This window comes from Gopherus flavomarginatus, chromosome 20 (assembly GCF_025201925.1).
Source record: "Gopherus flavomarginatus isolate rGopFla2 chromosome 20, rGopFla2.mat.asm, whole genome shotgun sequence".
In the NCBI taxonomy this organism is placed as follows: Eukaryota; Metazoa; Chordata; order Testudines; family Testudinidae; genus Gopherus; species Gopherus flavomarginatus.
Window position 1 is genome coordinate 1,396,688 of NC_066636.1, and position 22,460 is coordinate 1,419,147.

At 57.5% G+C, this 22,460-nt stretch overlaps 2 protein-coding genes across 2 annotated transcripts; both read left to right on the forward strand.

The window, feature by feature from the left end:
- The first annotated feature begins 1,927 nt into the window (after positions 1–1,927).
- LOC127038032 (persulfide dioxygenase ETHE1, mitochondrial-like) lies at positions 1,928–21,313 on the forward strand. Its single transcript, XM_050930362.1, is given in 9 exon segments — positions 1,928–3,077; positions 15,378–15,522; positions 19,261–19,409; positions 19,641–19,656; positions 19,659–19,769; positions 20,236–20,280; positions 20,283–20,324; positions 20,503–20,619; positions 21,030–21,313. Coding segments are annotated over 9 exon segments (798 nt in total). The 5' UTR covers positions 1,928–2,957; the 3' UTR covers positions 21,083–21,313.
- Positions 3,537–6,872, forward strand: LOC127038010 (persulfide dioxygenase ETHE1, mitochondrial-like; the record flags this gene model as incomplete). Its single annotated transcript, XM_050930329.1, has 6 exons — positions 3,537–4,011; positions 4,273–4,421; positions 4,760–4,889; positions 5,492–5,581; positions 5,760–5,876; positions 6,084–6,872. Coding segments are annotated over 6 exons (1,014 nt in total), but the record flags the coding sequence as incomplete, so codon positions are not given.
- Positions 21,314–22,460: the final 1,147 nt, after the last annotated feature.

Genomic DNA, 22,460 nt, shown 5'->3' on the forward strand with positions numbered 1-22,460 from the left:
TGATAATTCTGCCTGCAGCGACTATGACCGCCCAAAACGGCTGAAAGGAGGGCAGAGATCAGCGCTGCTGTAACTACACTGTGAGGGCAAAGGAGGGGGATTGGGAGCCAGGACGCCTGGGTTCTCTCCCTGGCTCTGGGAGGGGAAGAAGGTCTAGTGGTTAGAACAGATGTAGCTTGGAGCCAGGACTCCTTGGCTCTGTTCCTTTCCCTCCACCTCTCCATCATGGCATCAGTTGTGGTTGGTAAATCTCTCCCTCCCAGATATAATCACCCCCGACAGCACAGCAGGAGTTACCGTCTCTTCACACCCAGCGGCTCCCCAGCCCTGCACCGAGGCCTGTTATTGGCACGGCACATTCCCAGCCTGCTCTCGGGGGCCTAAAATCATACCCGACCCCTCCCCCCCCCCGGAGCTCACACAGGCCGGGTAACCACGGTACAGCCAGGAGGGAATGATAGCCCAGGACCCCACAGACAATGGGACTGGACAGGATCATAGAATATCAGGGATGGATGGGACCTCAGGAGGTTCTAGTCCAACCCCCAACTAAATCATCCCCGCCAGGGCTTTGTCAAGCCGGGCCTTAAAAACCTCTAAGGAAGGAGATTCCACCCCCTCCCTAGTAACCCATTCCAGTGCTTCACCACCCTCCTAGGGAAATAGTGTTTCCTAATATCCAACCTAGACCCCCCCCACTGCAACTTGAGACCATTGCTCCTTGTTCTGTCATCTGCCACCACTGAGAACAGCCGAGCTCCATCCTCTTGGGAACCCCCTTCAGGTAGTTGAAAGCAGCTATCAAATCCCCCCTCATCCTTCTCTTCTGCAGACTAAACAATCCCAGTTCCCTCAGCCTCTCCCCATAAGTCATGTGCTCCAGTATATGCTCATCTCTAGAGAACCCAGGAGTCCTGGCTCCCAGCCCCCTCCCCCACTCTGACCACTAGACCCCACTCCCCTCCCAGAGCTGGGGAGAGAACCCAGGAGTCCTGGCCTCCCAGCCCTGCCACACCCTTTTAACTACTGGAGCTCACACCCGTACTTTGACCCAGGGGCTGGGCTAGGAGTCCTGACTTGTGCCCTGGCAACGAAATTCATATGGCCAAGACTGTAATCAGTCACGTCACTTCTTCCCACCCACCCCATCTTTAACCCCTTGTATCCACATCCCGGGCGCTGAGCTGCTCCCTGGGTTTCTAACCAGGGCCGGCTTTAGGAAGTGCGACGGGGCCCCGGCAGGGATGACTATTAAAAAAAAATAATAATGTAAAAAACCACATGGGGCTTGTACTCACCGGGTGGTGCTCCGAGTCTTGGGCAGCACTTCAGTGGCGGGTCCTTCACTCAATCCAGGTGTGTTCGGTGGCACTGAAGGACCTGCCACCAAAGACCCAGAGCAAGCGAAGGACCCACCGCCGAAGTGCCGCCAAAAACCCAGAGCGCTGCCAGGTGAGTAAAAATTAAAAAGATGCCTTTAGCCAGGGAAGAGATTCTTACTGGGTGCGGGGCCCTCTTAGCCGCGGGGCCCGATTCAGGGGAATTGGTGGAATTAGCCTAAAGCCGGCCCTGTTTCTAACCCTCTCCCAGCTGGGCTGCCCGGCGGGGGCGCCCACCCCGAAGGAAAGGGCTGGCAGATGAAGGGTTAATCTCAGCTGCCTCTTTGGCAAAGGGCAGAAACCAGCCTGACAAGAATCTTCAAGGAGAGTCAAAGTCCCCTGGTCCTTGTGGACTGCGCCCGCCCTGCTCTAACCACTAGATATCACTCCCCTCCCAGAGCCAGGGAGAGAACCCAGGAGTCCTGGATCCCAGCCCCTACTCCCCTCCCAGAGCCAGGGAGAGAACCCAGGAGTCCTGGCTCCAACACCCCCCCCCCCGCCCTCTTTCCAGTAGGCGATGCGGCCTCCCCTGTATCTGGTATTTGTAGGGTTAATAAGAGGAACAGGAAATGAAAGAACCAGCCCAGGAGCTGTCCTGCAGAATGGACCAATCAGGATAGGATGTATCTGGGGGATTGCGACCTTCATTTGCATATTTAAAGGGGACTTGATCTGTAGCTGTGGGCCCAGTGTTAGATTCTCTTCCGTTGTGTTTGCTGATGTCCTTGGAAGACCCTACAATAACAAACCAGTGCAACTAACAGGTTGCAGGGGGTAAGTCTTTACTGCGTGGGAGTGTGTGCATCCAAAGAGGCTGGCCTGTGAGTGCTTGTCTCTTGTTCTCAGTGCACCTGGGCTATGCCAGGGTGCCTGTAGCCCAGAGTGGCTGTGTGTGTAAGTGTAACCCTGTGTGCATTGTGAGACAGAGAGGGGGACTCCAGGTATGTGTGTAGCCCAGTGTGCGTTGAATTGTATCTCTATCTGTGTGCGTGTGCATGTGCCAGGTCTGCTGTGTGTATAATTGTATTCCAGGGAGTGTGTGTGTCTGTGAGAGGACTTGTGTGTGTATCTGGAACCCTGCGTGTAATTATATCGCTGTGTGTACATGTGTGGCACTCCGTATCTCTATGCACGTGTCTCTCTGTGCGGGTGTTACCCTTCCCTAGTGTGTGTATCTGTTTGTGTTACCCTTCCCTAGTCTGTGTGTATTTGTGTGTTACCCTTCCCTAGTGTGTATTTGTGTGTATCTGTTTCTTTTAATCTTCCCTAGTGTGTATGTATCTGTTTGTTACCCTTCCCTAGTGTGTGTGTATGTTTGTTACCCTTCCCTAGTGTGTGTTTATTTGTGTGTATCTGTTTGTGTTACCCTTCCCGTGTGTGTGGTGTCTGTGTGGGTGTTACCCTTCTCTAGTATGTCAGAGGCATCTCCATGTCCCCGGACCAAGCTCCCCACCCCGCGGCCAATGTGCAGCTGTCCCTTTAAGGGCTCCAGGCTCCCTGTCGCCGCCCCCTCCCGACCTCCCCAGCCTCAGGCATTTAAAGGGCCCGTCCCTGCAGCTGGCACCCACCGCCCCGGCAATGTGGCTGTCCCGGTTCTGCTCTGCAGGGGCCGCTGCCCGGCGGGCGCTGGCCCCGGCCCTGTCCCTGAGACCCTACTGCACCCGCCGCGCCCAGCGCCAGGGGCTGCTCTTCCGGCAGGTGAGCCCGGCGGGCCTGGGGCTGCGAGCCAGGACGCCTGGGTTCTCTCCCCGGCTCCGGGGGCAGTGGGGTCTGGTGGTCAGAGCAGAGGGGACAGGGAGCCAGGACTCCTGGGTTCTCTCCCTGGCTCTGGGAGGGGAGTGGGGGCTGGGAATCCAGGACTCCTGGGTTCTCTCTATGGCTCTGGGAGGGGAGTGGGGTCTGGTGGTTAGAGCAGGAGGGGCTGGAGCCAGGACTCCTGGGTTCCCTCCCGGTTCCTGGGGGAGTGGGGTCTGGTGATCAGAGCAGAGGGAACCGGGAGCCAGGACTCCTGGGTTCTCTCTATGGCTCTGGGAGGGGAGTGGGGTCTGGTGGTTAGAGCAGGGGGGGCGGGGCTGGAGCCAGGACTCCTGGGTTCTCTCCGCAGAAGGACGTGCTCTGGCAGTCAGGAAAGCTCAGCCCACCTTATTGCTGGTCTGATCTGATCCGCGGTGCTGTAACTTCCCCGCCCTGCCTGCACGGCTCCTGGCTTCCTGTCCCGCTCCCAGGCAGCGGATCTGCTGGTTTCCCATCCCTCTCCTGGGCAAAGGGCCAGGCAGGCGGCAGGCCAGTCACCTGGCTGCCTTGGCATCGAGCCCTCGAACAGCAGCCCCTGGCAGGGAGCCTGGAGCTGGGAATGACGGAGGGGCAGGAGGGATAGCACCAGAACCATGGGTAGAACCCAGGAGTCCTGGCTCTGTCCCGCCTGCCGGCACTCTAACCACTAGACCACACTCCCCTGCCGGTGCTAACTGCATCTCCCCTCCACAGCTCTTTGAGCCTGTGAGCTGCACCTACACCTACCTGCTTGCGGACCTGAAGACCAAGGAGGCAGTTCTGATCGACCCAGTTCTGGAGACGGCCAAGCGGGACGCGGAGCTGGTGAAGGAGCTGGGCCTCAACTTACTGTATGCAGGTGAGAGCAGCTCCCAGGGGGTTGGGATGGGGACTCTCGCGTTGTGGAAGGGAATGGGGTCAGGGCCTGTCCCCTCTAGGGGGTGCTGGCTCAGATCCAGCCCCAGGGCAGGGACTGGCTGGCTCAGGGGGTGGAGAACGGGGAACGGGGCCTTTCGTCTCTAGGGAGCACTGGCCCCAATCCCAAGGCAGGGACCGGCTGGCTCGGTGGGGGGGATGGGTCGGGTTCCCGTCTGTAAATCCCTGGTTCTGCTCCGTGCAGCCAACACCCACTGCCACGCCGACCACGTCACGGGCACCGGGCTGCTGAAGAAGATGCTGCCAGGCTGCCGCAGCGTGATCTCCCAGGACAGCGGGGCCTTGGCCGACATCCTCATCCGCGAGGGCCACGCCCTGGAATTCGGGGCCTTCGTATGTCACCTGGGCACTGGGGCTGGAAGCCCGGACTCCTGGGGTCTCTCCATGGCTCTGGGAGGGGAGTGAGGTCTAGTGGGTTAGAGCGGGGGGGGGGGGGTCGGGGGGGCTGGGAGCCCAAACTCCTGGGTTCTCTCCCTGGCGCTGAGAGGGCAGGATGGGTCTAGTGGTTAGAGTATGTGTATGGAGGGAGGGAAGGATTGGGGGCTCAGACTCTTGGGTTCTCTCTCCAGCTCTGGGAGGGGAGTGGGGCCTAGTGGTTAGAATTGGGGGGGCTGGGAGCCAGGACTCTTGGGTCCCATGGAGGGTAATGTCACTGGCTCCCCTGTCTGCAGGCCCTGGAAGCCCGCTCCACCCCCGGACACACGGACGGCTGCCTGACCTACGTGCTCAGTGACAGGACCATGGCCTTCACCGGGGACGCCCTGCTGATCCGGGGCTGCGGCCGCACCGACTTCCAGCAGGGTGAGGGCGAGCTGGGGGGGTGGGGGGGGGAATGCATTACTGGTGGGGAGGAGTTTCTAGGAGAGGTAGTGAATGGTTACCGTGGGGACAGGAAGGTGCATCCCTTGGTATGACTGTGGCTGCCATGGTGATGGTGACAACCACTGGGCATGACCTGGAAGTGCCATGGTGAGGGGTATGTGTGTGTTATCTGTAGGACATGATTGGTGGTTGCCATGGGGATGGTGGGAGCATCTCTGGGTTCACCTCCTAGTCACCATAGCCCTGGGGAACATGGCTTCTGGTTGCCAAGCTGATGGCAGTGGGTGCTGGGACGATGATGGGGCTGCCATGCCAGGGAGTTTTGGCCAGGCAGTGCTGTGGGGGTGGTGGGGGTGCCCTGCCAGGGGGTTCAGCCAGAGGGCGTTGGGGGTGCTGTGCCAGCGGCTTCAGAGAAGGGGCACGGGGGGGATGGGCAGGTGCTGTGCTGGGGGGTATGACAAGAGGGAACTGGGGCTCCCATGGGGCACTGGGGGGGATGTTGGGGTGCCATGCCAGGGTATTGGCTGTGACCCCACCCCCACCCTGTGGTAATCAGGACACACTTCTTTCCACGCCCCCAGGCTCCCCGGAGACCCTGTACCGCTCCGTGCACGAGAAAATCTTCACACTCCCTGGAGACTGTCTGATCTACCCCGCCCACGACTACACGGGTGAGTCCAAGCGCGGCGCTAGGGGGCGCTGTGCTGCGGGGGGTGGGGCTCAGTAGGGGCAGGCAGGGCTGGCCCCGATGCCCCAGTCCGGCACTAGGGGGTGCTGTGCTCTGGGGAGCCGGATGGGGGCTCCCCCTGCTGGTGCTGTATCTCACCCGCCCCCTGGTGCCCCCTGCAGGCCAGACGGTGTCCACTGTGGAGGAAGAGAGGACCCTGAACCCCCGACTGACCCAGAGCCGTGAGGCCTTTGTCCAGCTGATGAACAGTTTGAACCTTCCTGAACCCCAACAAATTGGTGAGACTGGGAGCCAGGACACCTGGGTTCTCTGCCGGGGGTGGGAGGGGAGTGGGGGTCTAGTGGTTAGAGTGGGGTAGGTTCTATCCCAGCTGAGGGCCAGTGGGGGGTATGGACGAGGCCAGGGCCTCTATCACTGTCTAACATGTCTGTGTTTTGTTTTGTTTTTTCTTGTTTTTTTTTTTTTTTTTTTTTCATCCTCTGCAGATTTTGCCGTCCCAGCAAACCTCAAGTGTGGGATACAGGATGCAGCAACTTAGCCCCGCCCTCTTTCTCCAATGCCACGCCCCTTGTGTTAAGCCCCACCCACCTCATCATAGGCCATACCCTCTCGTTGACCCTCATGATGATGGAAGGTCCTTTGGCCTGGGGCTGGCTGTCCCTGACTCTCACTCGGGTCCCTGCCCTTAAGCAAAATCTGGGGGCTCCCTCTTTGGGGTCCTGAGTGGGGGGGCACATTCCTTAAGTGGGCAGAGGGTTAGTGATCTTCAACCATGGAAGCTTCCCTTCCCCTGCTGCAACGTCCCCACCAATTCCTCTAACACCACCGGTTGGGCATTAGGGAGTTTGCACCTTCCTCTGCATTTTCTGTGGGGTGGGAGGATCCCCCTAGCCTCCATGGGGGAGCAAAGCCCCCCCCATTCCCTGAGCCTGATGTGCAGACAGTGGGGAACCCTGGAAGCCGGTGTTGGGGTCTGAGAGAGGCCCCAGTCCCCCATAGTCTCTATTTGAATGACAGGGTGCCCGGGCGGCCCCTGCTCGGTTCTGTTAGGCCCTGCTTCCAACCCGCTCTGCAGGGCTCCCTCTGCTTGCTGTTTGCACTAGCTGGACTGTCTCTGCTCCGTGGGGTGTCGGCACCTCCGGGCCGGGAGTGGGGCTCCCCCACTCTGGACTGGGAGGGGAGGCCCCTGTCTGTGACTGTGGCTCAGTCTTGAGGGGGACAGGATGGGGTTGGAAATGAACCACTGGGGAGATAATAAAGTTGTGTTGGACGCACTGGACTTGAGTTTGCTTCACAAGGCAGGAGGCCGGGTGCGATGGGCCCATGGAACCACCATGTTACTGCAGTTACCCACCCGAGGGTGCTGTCCCCTCCCTTTTCCCAGCCTGGTCCCTGGATTTGCTCTTTCCCCATATACTCCAGGGGCCCCAGACCCCCTCGCCTCCCGCCCCAGGAACAGCAGCAGGAGCCTGCACATGGTCTTGGCAAGAGGGGAGGCAGAAGTGGCTTCCATCCCTTTCCCCCACTCCCGAGATCTGAACTCGCCCCCTGTCCTTCCTCTCATCATGATAGGTTTTCCTTTTCCCTTCCTTCCTTTCCAGGGAGGGGTAAGCCCTGGCCACATCCCACACATCTTAAAAAAGGGACCCCCCCACCCCTTGGTCTGTTCCCACCCACCCTGACCCCTGCAAACAGGTCCAGCCAGCTGGACACCACCCCAGAGCCAGGCGCAATGCTGGTAGGGTTTTGACCCAGCGGGAGTGGGAAAGGTCTTTCTGCCTGGTGAACTCCATGGGGCTGGGATAGAGCCATCCCCAGACACCCCCTCCAAGAAGGGGGGGCTGCCCTTGTAAGGCTGCAGCCCTGGCAGAAAGGAATTGTGGGAGATGTAGTCCCCAGGGTTGATGGGTGTTGTAAGCTGGCAGCGAGGCATGCTGGGAAGGGACCAGTGCTATGAAAGGGGCTCCCTTCTCGGCTACCAAGAGGGTCTGGGTGAGTAAATAAGGGAGGTTGGACACCTTAGCCAGCCAGCAGCTGTGAGATGCTCCTGGGGGCAATTGTGCACCACTGCACATGTGCAGAATTTGGGTCCCCCCCAGATTTTTGTTGTTTCCCTGCAGAATACAAGATTCTGCTGGGGAAGGAATGTGAGGGGCCATGTACACTTCGCTGGCAGCAGGCGTGCTGGGAGCAGCTGGGGGGATGTAAATTACCACCCCCAACCTCCGTGCAGCCAGGGGCCTGCGCTCCCCACTGGGAGGCATCCCCCGTGTGTGCCCCTTGTCCATGTCACTGTGCCTGACCTGCAGAGGCGTGAGGCTGACCCAAGCGGCTGTGGAGAAACCATGGGGGTGGGTTGGCCAAGGGGGCCATTTCAGGAGAGTGGGGGGCACCTATTCCCCCCTCCCAAGTTTCATGCTGCGCAGGCAGGTCCTCTTCTCCAGGAGCAGGGTTCTCCGGCTCCCTGTGCTAGGGACGTGGGGGTGGGCCAGGCAAGTAAGGGGTCAGTTGGGGTGGAAGGGGGAAGCAGAGGGCCCCCAGTGGAGTGGGGGAGGAGAGGTTCCCCAGTGGTAGAGTGGGGGTTGTTGGAGCCTGGGGGGGGGGCAGTGGGATGGGGAAGGGAGAGATGAGGGCACAGGGCTGTACCCTGGGGGGGGGGCAGCCGAGGGGGAATGGTCCAGGGGACAAGGATCCTGATGAGGGAGAGGAAGCTGAGGAAGGGTCTGAGAACCAGGGACCCCCCTCATCTCCGCCTGGGAAAGAATTGGGACAGACCCCACTGTGCTAATGTGTTCTCTCTGCCTCCCCCTCCTCCCCCAGGCTCGTGCTTCTGGGTAACCTACCCCATGAGCCTGCAGCAAGGATCCACGTGGGCGCAGGGGGTTCTGTCCCTCTCTGCTCCTGGGACATCGTCTGTGTCGTGACAGACAGACTCGCTGACAGGGCTTTTGCAATAAATTACCAGAATAGCTGAAAGTGAGGGGCTGACGTGGGATTATTCTGACACGGTGCATAGTGGGTTACAATGTTGTGTGTAGAACTTTTCGGGTATTTTGCACAGAATCTCCCCCTCCCCCGAGTAGGGAGCCTGGCACCCAAGCTGCTCTGGCAGCATTTTCTGTGGTGGCTTCCAGGACTGGATCTCAGAGCAATTAACACAGGTGAGTTAGTGGACCCTGACAAACCTTTCCATCCCTGGGGAAACTAAGTCAGGCACCTCAACCCTATTATACAGTGAGGGAAACTGAGACAGAAAGAGGGGAAAGCTGTGCAGGACAGCTGGGGATAGAACCAAGTAGCCCTGGGTCCTAGAGCCCACTTGGTCTAACCACTAGAGTCCTTTCCCCTCCCCAAACCAGGATAGAATGCAGGAGTCCAGGCTCCCAGATGCCCCTGCTCTAACCATTAGACCCCACTCCCCTCCCAGAGCTGGGAGAGAACCCAGGAGTCCTGGCTCCCAGCCCCCCCTGCTTTTACCCACCAGCCCCCACTCCCCTCCCAGAGCTGGGGAGAGAACCCAGGAGTTCTGGCTCCCAGGCCCCCCTGCTCTCACCCAATTGACCTGTGAAATCCAGAATGTGGCCAGTTCTCCAGTTCCCACCCCCCTGCCCCATGTTTATAGCAGGCCCACAGGTGTGTTGGGCTGAGGGTATGTGATGCTAGCCAAGGTGGGTGGGGGGAAAGTGGCAGAACCCATATCCCATGGAAGGACACTGAGCAGGGGTCAGCGCCACCTACCAAGGAAGGGGACGGGGCTCTTTGGGTGCAGGGTGGCTGACCTAGTGAAATGGGCTTTAAACAATGTTCAGTGCCCAGGGGTGACTCCTCACTACAGAGACTGGGCGACGGGTTGGAATCTGAGGTGCATGTGGGCAGAGGAGACACTAGAGGGCAAATCTAGTGAACGTGCAAGATGCCTGTGTGCTAATGCACGGCGAATGGGGAATAAACAGGAAGGGCTGGAGATCCCAGTGAATGACCCCGATTACGACAGAAGATGCATCACAGTGACTTGACAGGTTAAGTCCCGTGACTGCAATATCGGTGCAGAAGGGCACAGTTTACTCAGGCAGGCAGGGATAGCCAAGGTGTCTGCACCTGCTCTGAGCCTGAGATGGGAATAGGAGATGGCCTTTTTGAAAGTCTCCGGGTAGGGATAAAGGGGGTAAAACCTGGGGGGGGGGGAGCGGGGGGGTGCCATGGAAAGGTTGGCTCTAGACCTGCTAACCAGGAAGAAGAGATGAATGAGGCTTTTCTTAAACAACTCACAAAATCATGCAAAGCCCAGGACGTGGTGGTGCTGGGGGATTTCAACCACCCAGAGATCAGTTGGGAAAATAACACAGCCAGGCACAGATCTTGGAATACACTGGAGACAGCTTTGGTGAAAGCCGCGAGGCGGCGGGGCGGTTCTGGATTTGGTTCTGACCTGAAGGGAGGAACTGGTTGAGAACGTGAAGGTGGAAGGAAGCTTGGGCGAAAGGGATCAGGAAATGAGAGCTCACGCTGCAGAGGAAACGGCAGAGATCAGCCAATGGATGGGACAGGCCCGTTACTCAGTGAGGAGGGAAAGCCAGTAACAAAAAACGAAGCGACTGCCCTTTTGGTGTCACCAGTCGACTACCACAGTGAACGTCAGCAGACGTGGGGCAGGAGCTGAGGCTACAATAGGAAAAGAGCGAGTTAAGAAGTACTTAGCTAAGTTCCATGTCTTCAAGTCGGCAGGGCCTGACGAAATCTGTCCTTGGGTACGTAAGGAACCAGTTGAAAAGACCTCTGAGCCACTAGCGATTCTCTGTGAGAACTCCTGGAGGACTGACGGAGAGATCCCAGAGGACTGGAAAAGGGCAAATATTTTACCTAGCTATGAAAAGGGGAATAAACACAACCCAGCGAATTACAAACAAGTCAGCTTCACTTTCATACCCGGAAAGATAACGGAGCAAATAATCACACAACCCGTTTGTGTGCACCTAGACAATACTAAGGTGATAAGTAACACTCAGCACGGATTTGTCAGGAACAAATCGTGTCAAGCCAACCTCAGATCCTTCTTTGACAGGGTAACAAGCCTGGTGGATGTGGGGGAAGCGGTAGACGTGGTATATCTTGACTTGAGTAAGGCTTTTGATGCAGTCTCACATGACCTTCTCATAAACAAACCAGAGAAATCCAACCTAGACAAACCTGCTCTAAGCTGGGTGCACAACTGGTTGGAAAACCGCTCCCAGAGAGTAATCAGTGAGTCGCAGTCAAGTTGGAAGGACCCCTCGAGTGGGGTCCTGGAGGGATCTGTCCTGGATCTGGTTCTGTTCAGTGATTTGGATAAGGGCCTGGAGAACACACTTATATAGTCTGAGGACAACACCAAGCTGGGAGGGGTTGCAAGCTGTCACGGACTCCCAGGCCCTGGGTTCTCTCGGCTTTGTACAGCCCCTGGGACGAACCCCCCAGTGTGACAGCCCTTCTTGGGGGTCACGATCTCTCATGGGAGTTAAGCCCTGAGCTCCAGCACCTCCTGGAACCACACTTCTCTGAGCCCCCAGCCGTCTGGCTCTGCTGTGGGCCCCCCAGGAGTCCCCTCGCTCTGGGCCCCCACCCCGGGGGAGCAACACCCCTGATCTCTAGGTGCAGTGACTCCGCCAGCATCACACAGGACGTTTATTGAACGTCTGGACCCAGCCCAGGCAGTTCTCAGGGCCCTCGGGCCTGGCCAGTCTCAGCCCCGGCCAGCTGGGTCTGTCCCCATCCTCATGGGTCCGGCTGCTCCTTGTCCCCTGCCCAGACCCCTCCTTCCAGCCAAGTCCCCTAAATCCCCTCCCCCATCAGCCCCTCCTCTGCCCTTGGTCTTCAGTCCCAGGTGAACAGGCCACCAGGGCCCTTCTCTTCTGTCCTTTGTTCGCCCTGGCTGGTCAGGTCCCCCGACTCCCTCTCTCCTCAGCCCATTGTCCCCCCACTGGCCATAACCCGCTGGCTTCCAATCTCCAGGCTGGTGTCTGGGGTCCCATCTGCTAGACAAGGTCACTCCTGGTCCCCTGCAACCACAAACCCCCTCCCACCCCATTGTTACATATGCAGCACGCAGGGAAACTGAGGCACACACAGTGTTCATGCAAAACACTAAGAAAGTCCCCCATTTTGTCACACTAGTGCGTTGGAGGACAGGATTAAGATTCAAAATGATCTGGACAAACTGGAGAAATGGTCTGAAATAAATAAGATGAAATTCAATCAGGACAAATGCCAAGTGCTTCACTTCGGAAGGAACAATCAGTTGCACACACAGAATGGGAAGTGGCTGCCTAGGAAGGAGCACTGCGGGAAGGGATCCGGGGGTCAGACTGGATCACAAGCGAAATGTGAATCACCAGTGCCATGATGTGACAAAACCAGAGGCCGTTCTTCTGGGATGTCTCATCAGGAGTGTTGTAAGCAAGACACGAGAAGTGATTCTTCAGCTCTGAGCCACGCTGATACGGCCTCAGCTGGAGTCTTGCGTCCAGTTCTGGGCATCGCATGCGAGGAAAAATGTGGGCAAATCAGAGAGAGTCCAGGGGAGAGCAACAAAAACGATGAATGGTCTAGAAAACGTGGCCTTCGAGGGCAGATTGAAATCAGTCGGGAGAAGAGAAGACGGAGGCAGGGGGACGACATAACGATCTTTAAGTACATAAAAGGTTAAGAGGAGGGTGACAGATTGTTCTTGTGCACTGAGGACAGGACAAGGAGCAATGGGCTTAAACTGCAGCAAGGGAGGTTTACGTTGGGCATTAGGAAAATCTTCGTACCTGTCAGGGTGGTTAAGCACCGGGGTAAATTGCCCAGGGAGGTTGTGGAATCTCCATCCCTGGAGGTTTTGAAGAACAGGTGGGACAACCCCTGCCGGTGCAGGGGACTGGGCTGGATGGCTGAGCGAGGTCCCTTCCAGGCTGACATGTCTTCGAGTGTCTGATTTCGCACCCCCCGACCTAGCCAGTCGCCCACCTGGTGGGGAATTGGAGTCGGCACCCTTGAGAAAAGGACCCTGTGCCCAGGAGGACAGGTGCCTGAAGTGGGTGGCAGGGGTGGCTTGGGGGCCGGGGGGGTGTTGTTTGTGGCTCTGTGTGGATCCCCCACCCTGCTGCATGTCTCCCTGAACATCCAGCTCCATTGAAATTAACTAGGGTGACCAGATGTCCCAATTTTATAGGGACAGTCCTGATTTGGGGGTCTTTTTCTTATATAGGCTTCTATTACCCCCCACCCCCATCTCGATTTTTCACACTTGCTGTTTGGTCACCCTAAAATTAACTGTCCCATCCCCAGGGGGTTGGAGCCAACCCACTGGCTTGGAATGATCAGCCTGCTGCAAGGCAGGGAAACTGAGACTCAAAGAGGGGGAAGGACCTGCCGGAACTGGAGATAGAACCCAGGAATCCTGGCTCCGCCCCTCCCTTTCCCTTCCCTTCCCTTCCCAGAGCCAGGGAGAGAACCCAGGAGTCCGGGCTCCCCCATCCCCAACTCATTAGCTCTCCCCAGCCACTCTGCAAACAGCTCAGCTGCTTCCTGAAAAGAAAAAAAACACAGATTTGGAAGCAGGGCAGCCTAGAGATCTGGCCGAGGCCGGAGGGTGCCCCTTGCCAGCCAGTGACCAGGGCTTCCCTAGCAGACAGGGAGACTCTGTTGGGGGGGCAGGGGTCCCCAAGAGGGCAGGTGAGAGAATCCTGCCTGCCACGACTGTCACCGTCCCAAACGGCTGAAAGGGCCGAGTTCAGTGCTACTACACCGCAAGGGAAAAGGAGGGGAGTTAGACTGGTTAGGAGCCAGGACGCCTGGGTTCACTCTCTGGCTCTGGGAGGAGAGAGGGGTCAGAGCAGGGGGCTGGGAGCCAGGACTCCTGGGTTCTCTAGAGATGAGCGAATACTGTGCAGTCCCATTGTCTGTGGGTCCCCGGGGGCCAGTCCCTGGGGCGTGACGTGATCATTCCCTCCTGGCTGCGCCAGGGTTACCTGGTCTGTGTGGACTTGGAGGGGGGGATGATTTTGGGCCCCCAGGAGCAGGCTGGGAAGTGCCGTGGCAATAACAGGCCTGGGTGCAGGGCTGGGGAGACAGAGCTGCTGGGTGTGAAGAGACGGTAACTCCTGCTAGGCTGTCGGGGGTGATTATATCTGGGAGGGAGAGATTTACCAACCACAACTGATGCCATGATGGAGATGGGGAGGGAAAGGAACAGAGCCAAGGAGTCCTGGCTCCAAGCTACATCTGTTCTAACCACTAGACCTCACTCCCCTCCCAGAGCCAGGGAGAGAACCCAGGAGTCCTGGCTCCCAGCCCCATCCCACAGCTCCAACCACTTTAAGATCTCCAAGCTGCCCTGTCCTCCCTGCCCGCCCGCCCCCACCATCTGGCATTTAAAGACCCCCCCCCCCGCGAGCCTGGCACCAGCGCATCACCCAAGGCTCCAGCCACCAGCCTGCCCTGGCCATGACCCTGAGACCACACTGCACCTGCCGTGGCCAGGGCCAGGAGCTGCTGTTCTGACAGGTGAGTTCCGGGCATGGGGGCTGGGAGCCAGGACTCCTGGGTTCTCTCCCCGGCTCTGAGAAGGGAGTGAGGTCTTTGAGTTAGAGCGAAGGAGTGGGAGCCAGGACTCTTGGGTTCTCTCCCTGGCTCTGCGAGGGGAGTGAGGACTGATGGTTAGAGTAGGGGGGCTGGGAGCCAGGACTCCTGCATTTTCTTCCCATCTCTGGGCGGGGAGTGGGGTCTATGGGTTAGAGCGGGGTGGGCTGGGATCCAGGACTCCTGGGTTCTATTCCAAGCTCTGAGAGGGGAACAGAGTCTAGTGGTTAGAGCAGGGTGGCTGGGAGCCAGGACTCCTGGGTTCTATTCCAAGCTCTGAGAGGGGAACAGAGTCTAGTGGTTAGAGCAGGGTGGCTGGGAGCCAGGACTCCTGGGTTCTATTCCAAGCTCTGAGAGAGGAACAGAGTCTAGTGGTTAGAGCAGGGTGGCTGAGAGCCAGGACTCCTGGGTTCTAGCCCCTGCTCTGGGAGGAGAGTGGGGTCTGGTGGTGGAAAATGGGAGCCTGGACTCCTGGGTTTTCTCTGTGGGGCTTTGAGAGGGGAGTGGGGTCTAGTGATGAGAGCAGGACTCCTGGGTTCTCTAGAGATGAGCGAATACTGTGCAGTCCTGTTGCCTGTGGATCCCCGGGGGCGTGATGTGAACATTCCCTCCTGGCTGCGCTGTGGTTACCCGGCCTGTGTGGGCTCAGGGGGGTGGGAGGGGGATGGGGATGATTTCGGACCCCCCAGAGCAGGCTGGGAACGTGCCGTGGCAATAACAGGCCTGAGTGCAGGGCTGGGGAGACGGAGCTGCTGGGTGTGAAGAGACGGTAACTCCTGCTGGGCTGTCGGGGGTGGTTATATCTGGGAGGGAGAGATTTACCAACCACAACTGATGCCATGATGGAGACGGGGAGGGAAAGGAACTGAGCCAAGGAGTCCTGGATCCCAGCCTCTTGATCTAACCACCAGACCCCACTCCCCTCCGAGAGCCAGGGAGAGAACCCAGGAGTCCTGGCTCCCAGCCCCCCTGCTCTAACCATCAGCCCCCACTCCCTTCCCAGAGTCAGGGAGAGAACCCAGGAGTCCTGGCTCCCAGCCCCCTGCTCTAACCACTAGACCTCACTTAACTTCCAAGAACTGGGGATAGAACCCAGGAGTCCTGGCTCTGTCCTTCCTGCCGGCGCTCTAACCACTAGACCCCATTCCCCTGCCGGTGCTAACCGCACCTCCCCTCCACAGCTCTTTGAGCCCGTGAGCTGCACCTACACCTACCTGCTCGCGGACCTGAAGACCAAGGAGGCGGTTCTGGTCGACCCAGTTCTGGAGACGGCCAAGCGGGACGTGGAGCTGGTGAAGGAGCTGGGCCTCAACTTACTGTATGCAGGTGAGAGCAGCTCCCAGGGGGTTGGGATGGGGGGACTCTCGCGTTGTGGAAGGGAATGGGGTCAGGGCCTGTCCTCTCTAGGGGGTTAGTCATAAACAGATAGCTAAGGGTTAATGTCTCTTTCACCTGGAAAGATGTACCTGAAACACCTGTCCAGAGGACCAATCAGGAAACCAGACTTTTTCAAATCTGGGTGGAGGGAAGTTTGTGTGTGAGTCCTTTGTTCTTTGTCTTCTGCCTGTACGCTCTCTCGGCTATGAGAAGATTTCTGTTTCCTGCTTTCTAATCTTCTGTTTCCAAGTTGTGAGTACAGAGATCATAAAAACAATACGAGTTATTGTTTTTTTCTTTTGTATTTACATGTCTGTAGTTGCTGGAGTGCTTTAAATTGTATTCTTTTTGAATAAGGCTGTTTATTCAATATTCTTTTAAGCAATTGACCCTGTATTTGTCACCTTAATACAGAGAGACCATTTTTATGTATTTTTCTTTCTTTTTACATAAAGCTTTCTTTTAAGACCTGTTGGAGTTTTTCTTTAGTGGGGACTCCAGGGAATTGAGTCTGTGCTCACCAGGGAATTGGTGGGAGGAAGAAGTCAGGGGGAAATCTGTGTGTGTTAGATTTACTAGCCTGACTTTGCATTCCCTCTGGGTGAAGAGGGAAGTACTTCTGTTTTCAGGACTGGAAATAGAGAGGGTGGAATCCCTCTGTTTAGATTCACAGAGTTTGCTTCTGTGTATCTCTCCAGGAACACCTGGAGGGCGGAAGGGAAAAGGTTTATTTCCCTTTGTTGTGAGACTCAAGGGATTTGGGTCTTGGGGTCCCCAGGGAAGGTTTTTGGGGGGACTAGAGTGCCCCAAAACACTCTAATTTTTTGGGTGGTGGCAGCTTTACCAAGTCCAAGCTGGTAACTAAGCTTGGAGGTTTTCATGCTAACCCCCATATTTTGGACGCTAAGGTCGAAATCTGGGAATAGGTTATGACAGGGGTGCTGGCTCAGACCCAGCCCCAGGGCAGGGACTGGCTGGCTCAGGGGGTGGAGAACAGGGAATGGGGCCTTTCCTTTCTAGGGGGCACTGGCCCTAATCCAGCCCCAGGGCAGGGACCGGCTGGTTTGGTGGGGGGGATGAGTCGGGTTCCCGTCTGTAAATCCCTGGTTCTGCTCCGCGCAGCCAACACCCACTGCCACGCCGACCACGTCACGGGCACCGGGCTGCTGAAGAAGATGCTGCCAGGCTGCCGCAGCGTGATCTCCCAGGACAGCGGGGCCTTGGCCGACATCCTCATCCGCAAGGGCCACGCCCTGGAATTTGGGGCCTTTGTATGTCACCTGGGCACTGCGGCTGGGAGCCCGGACTCCTGGGTTCTCTCCTTGGTGCTGGGAGGGGAGTGGTGTCTAGTGGTTAGAACGGGGGTGGCTGGGAGCCAGGACTCCTGGGTTCTATTCCAAGCTCTGAGAGGGGAACAGAGTCTAGTGGTTAGAGCAGGGTGGCTGAGAGCCAGGACTCCTGGGTTCTAGCCCCTGCTCTGGGAGGAGAGTGGGGTCTGGTGGTGGAAAATGGGAGCCTGGACTCCTGGGTTTTCTCTGTGGGGCTTTGAGAGGGGAGTGGGGTCTAGTGATGAGAGCAGGACTCCTGGGTTCTCTAGAGATGAGCGAATACTGTGCAGTCCTGTTGCCTGTGGATCCCCGGGGGCGTGATGTGAACATTCCCTCCTGGCTGCGCTGTGGTTACCCGGCCTGTGTGGGCTCAGGGGGGTGGGAGGGGGATGGGGATGATTTCGGACCCCCCAGAGCAGGCTGGGAACGTGCCGTGGCAATAACAGGCCTGAGTGCAGGGCTGGGGAGACGGAGCTGCTGGGTGTGAAGAGACGGTAACTCCTGCTGGGCTGTCGGGGGTGGTTATATCTGGGAGGGAGAGATTTACCAACCACAACTGATGCCATGATGGAGACGGGGAGGGAAAGGAACTGAGCCAAGGAGTCCTGGATCCCAGCCTCCTGATCTAACCACCAGACCCCACTCCCCTCCGAGAGCCAGGGAGAGAACCCAGGAGTCCTGGCTCCCAGCCCCGCTGCTCTAACCATCAGCCCCCACTCCCTTCCCAGAGTCAGGGAGAGAACCCAGGAGTCCTGGATCCCAGCCTCTTGATCTAACCACCAGACCCCACTCCCCTCCGAGAGCCAGGGAGAGAACCCAGGAGTCCTGGCTCCCAGCCCCCCTGCTCTAACCATCAGCCCCGACTCCCTTCCCAGAGTCAGGGAGAGAACCCAGGAGTCCTGGCTCCCAGCCCCCTGCTCTAACCACTAGAGCTCACTTAACTTCCAAGAACTGGGGATAGAACCCAGGAGTCCTGGCTCTGTCCTTCCTGCCGGCGCTCTAACCACTAGACCCCACTCCCCTGCCGGTGCTAACCGCACCTCCCCTCCACAGCTCTTTGAGCCCGTGAGCTGCACCTACACCTACCTGCTCGCGGACCTGAAGACCAAGGAGGCGGTTCTGGTCGACCCAGTTCTGGAGACGGCCAAGCGGGACGCGGAGCTGGTGAAGGAGCTGGGCCTCAACTTACTGTATGCAGGTGAGAGCAGCTCCCAGGGGGTTGGGATGGGGACTCTCGCGTTGTGGAAGGGAATGGGGTCAGGGCCTGTCCTCTCTAGGGGGTTAGTCATAAACAGATAGCTAAGGGTTAATGTCTCTTTCACCTGGAAAGAAGTACCTGAAACACCTGACCAGAGGACCAATCAGGAAACAAGACTTTTTCAAATCTGGGTGGAGGGAAGTTTGTGTCTGAGTTCTTTGTCTTCTGCCTGTCTCTCTCTCGGCTATGAGAGGATTTCTGTTTCCTGCTTTCTAATCTTCTGTTTCCAAGTTGTGAGTACAGAGATCATAATACATTAGGGGTTATTGTTTTTTTCTTTTGTATTTACATGGTATAGTTGCTGGAATGTTTTGAATTGTATTCTTTTTGAATAAGGCTGTTTATTCATATTTCTTTTAAGCAATTGACCCTGTATTTGTCACCTTAATACAGAGAGACCATTTTTATGTATTTTTCTTTCTTTTTATATAAAGCTTTCTTTTAAGACCTGTTGGAGTTTTTCTTTAGTGGGGACTCCAGGGAATTGAGTCTGTGCTCACCAGGGAATTGGTGGGAGGAAGAAGTCAGGGGGAAATCTGTGTGTGTTAGATTTACTAGCCTGACTTTGCATTCCCTCTGGGTGAAGAGGGAAGTACTTCTGTTTTCAGGACTGGAAAGAGAGAGGGTGGAATCCCTCTGTTTAGATTCACGGAGTTTGCTTCTGTGTATCTCTCCAGGAACACCTGGAGGGGGGAAGGGAAAAGGTTTATTTCCCTTTGTTGTGAGACTCAAGGGATTTGGGTCTTGGGGTCCCCAGGGAAGGTTTTTGGGGGGACCAGAGTGCCCCAAAACACTCTAATTTTTTGGGTGGTGGCAGCTTTACCAAGTCCAAGCTGGTAACTAAGCTTGGAGGTTTTCATGCTAACCCCCATATTTTGGACGCTAAGGTCGAAATCTGGGAATAGGTTATGACAGGGGTGCTGGCTCAGACCCAGCCCCAGGGCAGGGACTGGCTGGCTCAGGGGGTGGAGAACAGGGAATGGGGCCTTTCCTTTCTAGGGGGCACTGGCCCTAATCCAGCCCCAGGGCAGGGACCGGCTGGCTTGGTGGGGGGGATGGGTCGGGTTCCCGTCTGTAAATCCCTGGTTCTGCTCCGCGCAGCCAACACCCACTGCCACGCCGACCACGTCACGGGCACCGGGCTGCTGAAGAAGATGCTGCCAGGCTGCCGCAGCGTGATCTCCCAGGACAGCGGGGCCTTGGCCGACATCCTCATCCGCAAGGGCCACGCCCTGGAATTTGGGGCCTTTGTATGTCACCTGGGCACTGCGGCTGGGAGCCCGGACTCCTGGGTTCTCTCCTTGGTGCTGGGAGGGGAGTGGTGTCTAGTGGTTAGAACGGGGGTGGCTGGGAGCTCGGACTCTTGGGTTCTCTCCCTGGCTCTGGGAGGGGAGTGGGGCCTAGTGGTTAAAACGGGGGGGCTGGGAGCCAGGACTCTTGGGTCCCATGGAGGGTCATGTCACTGGCTCCCCTGTCTGCAGGCCCTGGAAGCCCGCTCCACCCCGGACACACGGACGGCTGCCTGACCTACGTGCTCAGTGACAGGACCATGGCCTTCACCGGGGACGCCCTGCTGATCCGGGGCTGCGGCCGCACCGACTTCCAGCAGGGTGAGGGCAAGCTGCGGGGGGGGGGCAGGGGGGTTTCTTGGAGGGCTGGTGCATGGTTACCATGGGCACAAGAGGATACCTCCCTGGGATATGATGGTGGCCGCCATGGCGATGGGGGACATCTCCAGGTGGTGCCCAGCAGTTGCCATAGCGATGAGGAACATGGCTGCTGGTTGCCAAGGGGATGGCAGGGTATGTCTCTGGGGCTCAGCCAGTGGGTGCTGTGGGGGTGGTGGGGGTGCCCTGCCAGGGGGTTCAGCCAGAGGGCGTTGGGGGTGCTGTGCCGGGGGCTTCAGCGAAGGGGCACTGGAGGGATGGGCAGGTGCTGTGCTGGGAGATATGGCAAGAGGGAGCTGGGGTTCCCACAGGGCACTGGGGGGGATGTTGGGGTGCCATGCCAGGCGATGGGCTGTGACCACCCCCCCACCCTGTGGTAACCAGGACCCACTTCTCTCCACGCCCCCAGGCTCCCCGGAGACCCTGTACCGCTCCGTGCACGAGAAAATCTTCACGCTCCCGGAGACTGTCTGATCTACCCCGCCCACGACTACACGGGTGAGTCCGAGCGCAGCGCTAGGGGGCACTGTGCTGCGGGGGGTGGGGCTGAGTAGGGGCAGGCAGGGCTGGCCCCGATGCCCCAGCCCGGCGCTAGGGGGCGCTGTGCTCCAGGGAGCCGGGTGGGGGCTCCCCCTGCTGGTGCTGTATCTCACCCGCCCCCTGGCGCCTCCTGCAGGCCAGACGGTGTCCACTGTGGAGGAAGAGAGGACCCTGAACCCCCGACTGACCCAGAGCCGCGAGGCCTTTGTCCAGCTGATGAACAACTTGAATCTGCCTCAGCCCAAGAAAACTGGTGAGGCTGGTAGCCCGGATGCCTGGGTTCTCTCCCGGGGCTGGAAGGGAGGAGGGTTGGTGGGTTCGAGCAGCGGGCAGTGGGTAGGGGAGCCACAACGCCTGGGTTCTCTCCCAGGGAGGGTGGTGGGGTCTGGTGGGTTAGAGGAGGGGGTAGGGAGCCAGGACTCCTGGGTTCTCTCCCAGGGAGAGTGGTGGGGTCTGGTGGGTTAGAGGAGGGGGTGGGGAGCCAGGACTCCTGGGTTCTCTCCCAGGGCAGGGAGAGAGGAGGGTTGGTGGGTTAGAGCAGCTGGGGGCTGGGAGCCAGGACGCCTGGGTTCTGTTCCCAGCTGTGGGCCGTGGATGGCGTAGAGGAGGCCAGGACCCCTATTGCGTCTGTCTAACGCTTGTCTCTTCTTCTGTCCTTTGCAGATATCGCTGTCCCGGCAAACCTGAAGTGCGGGATCCAGGATGTGGAGACTTAGCCCCACCCTCTTTACTCCAAGGCCACACCCCTCACAACAAGCCCCTCCCACCTCCACATAGGCCATGGCCTTTCATTGCCCCTTACTAGGATGGAAGGTCCTTTGGCCTCGGGGGGGGCTGTCCCTGACTCTCACTCCGGTCCCCACCTGTAAGTGAAAGCTGGGAGCTGCCTCCTTTGGGTCCTCAGTGGGACTGTGCATCCATTAATGGGGGCAGGTTCCCTTCCCCCTTCACCATAGACTCATAGACTCATAGGTCAGAAGGGACCAATCTGATCATCTAGTCTGACCTCCTGCACAAGGCAGGCCACAGAACCCCACCCATCCAATTTTATAACAACCCCTATCCCAGGACCGAGTTATTGAAATCCTCAAAAATGGTTTGAAGACCTCAAGCTGCAGAGAAACCACCAGCAAGTGACCCGTGCCCCACGCTGCAGGGGAAGGCGAAAAACCTCCAGGGCACCTGCCAATCCGCCCTGGAGGAAAATTCCTTCCCGACCCCAAATATGGCGATCAGCTAAACCCTGAGCATGTGGGCAAGAGTCACCAGCTAGCACCCAAGAAGGAATTCTCTGCAGCAACTCAGTACCCATCGCATCCAACATCTCCCCGCAGACCATTGAGCAGACCTGTCTGGTGGTAATTCAAGATCAATTGCCCAAATTAACGATCCTATCATAACATCCCCTCCATATACTTATCAAGCTTTGTCTTAAAGCCAGGAAAGTCTTTTGCCCCTACTACTTCCCTCGGAAGGCTATTCCAGAACTTCACTCCCCTAATGGTCAGAAACCTTCGTCTAATTTCAAGTCTAAACTTCCTAATATCCAGTTTATACCCATTCGTCCTCGTGTCTACATTAGTACTAAACTTAAATAATTCCTCTCCCTCCCTAACGTTAACCCCCTTGATATATTTATATAGAGCGAGCATATCCCCCCTCAGCCTTCTTTTGGCCAGGCTAAACAAGCCAAGCTCTTTGAGTCTCCTTTCATAAGGCAGTTTTTCCATTCCTCGGATCATCCTTGTAGCCCGTCTCTGAACCTGTTCCAGTTGGAATTCATCCTTCTTGAACATGGGACACCAGAACTGCACACAGTATTCCAGATGGGGTCTCACCAACGCCTTATATAACGGTACTAACACCTCCTTATCCTTGCAGGAAATACCCCGCCTGATGCATCCCAAAATCGCATTTGCTTTTTTAACAGCCGTATCACATTGGCGACTCATAGTCATCCTGCTATCAACTAGTACCCCAAGGTCCTTCTCCTCCTCCGTCGCTTCCAACTGATGCGCCCCCAACGTATATCCAAAATTCTTATTATTAATTCCTAAATGCATGACCTTGCACTTTTCACTATTGTATTTCATC